This window comes from Aplysia californica, unplaced genomic scaffold (assembly GCF_000002075.1).
Source record: "Aplysia californica isolate F4 #8 unplaced genomic scaffold, AplCal3.0 scaffold00048, whole genome shotgun sequence".
Lineage (NCBI taxonomy): Eukaryota > Metazoa > Mollusca > Gastropoda > Aplysiida > Aplysiidae > Aplysia > Aplysia californica.
In genome coordinates, this window is record NW_004797318.1 from 431471 (window position 1) to 433526 (window position 2056).

The 2056-nt window shown below is 39.4% G+C and overlaps 1 protein-coding gene across 1 annotated transcript in view; it reads left to right on the top strand.

Moving 5' to 3' along the window:
* Positions 1-2056, top strand: part of LOC106011051 — a gene marked incomplete at its 5' end in the record, with an annotated part of 11035 nt that overhangs the window by 5622 nt on the left and 3357 nt on the right. Inside the window, 1 exon segment of the mRNA XM_013079320.2 lies at positions 1153-1383. Within this exon segment, the coding sequence (XP_012934774.1) occupies positions 1153-1383 (231 nt within the window).

Genomic DNA, 2056 nt, shown 5'->3' on the forward strand with positions numbered 1-2056 from the left:
TCAACAAAAGAGCGTAGCCAATAGTATGCTGAAATCATGTTTTGAGTTTTGTGTGTGGGGGTGTCGGAACCTCATAATCTCTACGGGATGGTAGCATGTCTGCGTGTATGCATGTTTTTTTTAAATAGGATCATATAAGGCGCAGTGGTTAAGGGTTGGTCCGGGGTTCTGCGCAAAACAACGGCCAACATATAGTTGAGATAAGATTGGCTTTCTTTCTAAATATCAATTTTTAAAAATTATTATTTTATTTTTTTTATTATTATTATTATTATTATTATTATGGTTATTGTTTTCGGGGTTGTAGTTGGGGTGGGTGTTGTGGTTATTATTTTTAAAATTGTTATTACTTTAGGGGAACAAAGTAATTTTACGGGATTTGGGGGGGGGGGGGGAGTTAAGAGGAAAATGTAAGAAGAGGGGGGAGCGGGAGGGGCAAAAAGTCCAAAAAAGGTATAAGATTATACTTGAACAGCCCCTTCGCTAAATTAATTAATCAGTTTTCATCTAATTTTAAAGGCGCACTTACGAGGGGCATACTAAAAGTTTTTTTTCACCTGACCATGAAGGAATAAAGGATGAAAGCCAACAATCATCTCCCTTAGAATGTCTGTAAATTTTGGGGAATTTCAGATGACTGGTTTTACTACCAGCTCACTGTAAGTGAATTGTGCTATGTAGTTCACCGGTTTCAACATAAAAATGAAAAACAATCGAGCAATAATCAGGGCAATAATAAAGTTTGTTCTTGCAAGGCAAGCAACTACAGGATCTTTTTACGGAGATGCATGCCGTATATGGAACTGCTTGTCCATCCTATGCTTTGGTAAAATTTTGGTGTAAAAAAGTGATGATGAGGTCAAAGAAGCGGTAGAGGGCTGGTTTTCTGACATAGAGAGGGTCCTCTATGCTCAAGGTCTGTTCAAGGTCATACATGGATGGCAAACATGTATAACTCTGGGAGGTGACTATATAAAAAAAAAAAAGACTAAGCATAGTACTAAATTTCAGCTTTCTACATTTATTCCTTCATGGTCAGGTAAAAAAAAAACACTTTAGGTATGCCCCTCGTATTAGGCTACTTGGTTATATTCGTGAGTTCACAAAAGCTATGTAGTCCAATCAAATGATTATCTCTATCTTTCTGTTTAGCCTCCCCACCAGTATTCTGATGTCAGCAGCCAATCACAACGGTGGACTGCACGACATAGGCCCCGCCTATGCTCGCCCGCGTAGTGCGCGAGGCCTGCCCACACAGGCGCGCTCGTTCCGATTGATGCAGAGCACCACCCAGCGCGGCTCGGGGGCGGAGTCAGCACGCATCTTTGGGGCGGGGCATAGGGATGACCTTGAGTTCCCAGACCAGGAGAATATATTAATGAGGTGAGGGAATGTGTCGAGTGATTGAGAATTAATCAGTTGAGAGATTATTATAGTGGCATTTCGTTTGGGTTTTTGTGCGCGCGACTCATCCTGCCTGGGCAACCCTGGCTATCTGCCGCACGAACGTCTTTTATAGTTGAGGGCTGAATCTACATGTACTTAAAGACATTGAGACTAGACCTGGCTTAAAACTAAAACAACTATAGCAGACAGAATAACAAGAGAAAAAGTGTTGTTGTTTTTTAAATAGTGTTTTGTTTAATTTTGGTTGGCAGAAAGATCTTAGAAGTTATGTCCAACCTCGAAGAAGAAGAAGAAAAAGAAGAAGAAGAAGAAGAAGAAGAAGAAGAAGAAGAAGAAGAAGAAGAAGAAGAAGAAGAAGAAGAAGAAGAAGAAGAAGAAGAAGAAGAAGAAGAAGAAGAAGAAGAAGAAGAAGAAGAAGAAGAAGAAGAAGAAGAAGAAGAAGAAGAAGAAGAAGAAGAAGAAGGAGAAGGAGAAGAAGAAGAGAAGAAAAGAAGAAGAAGAAGAAGAAGAAGAAGAAGAAGAGAGAGAGAGAGAAGAAGAAGAAGAAGAAGAAGAAGAAGAAGAAGAAGAAGAAGAAGAAGAAGAAGAAGAAGAAAAAGAAGAAGAAGAAGAAGAAGAAGAAGAAGAAGAAGAAGAAGAAGAAGAAGAA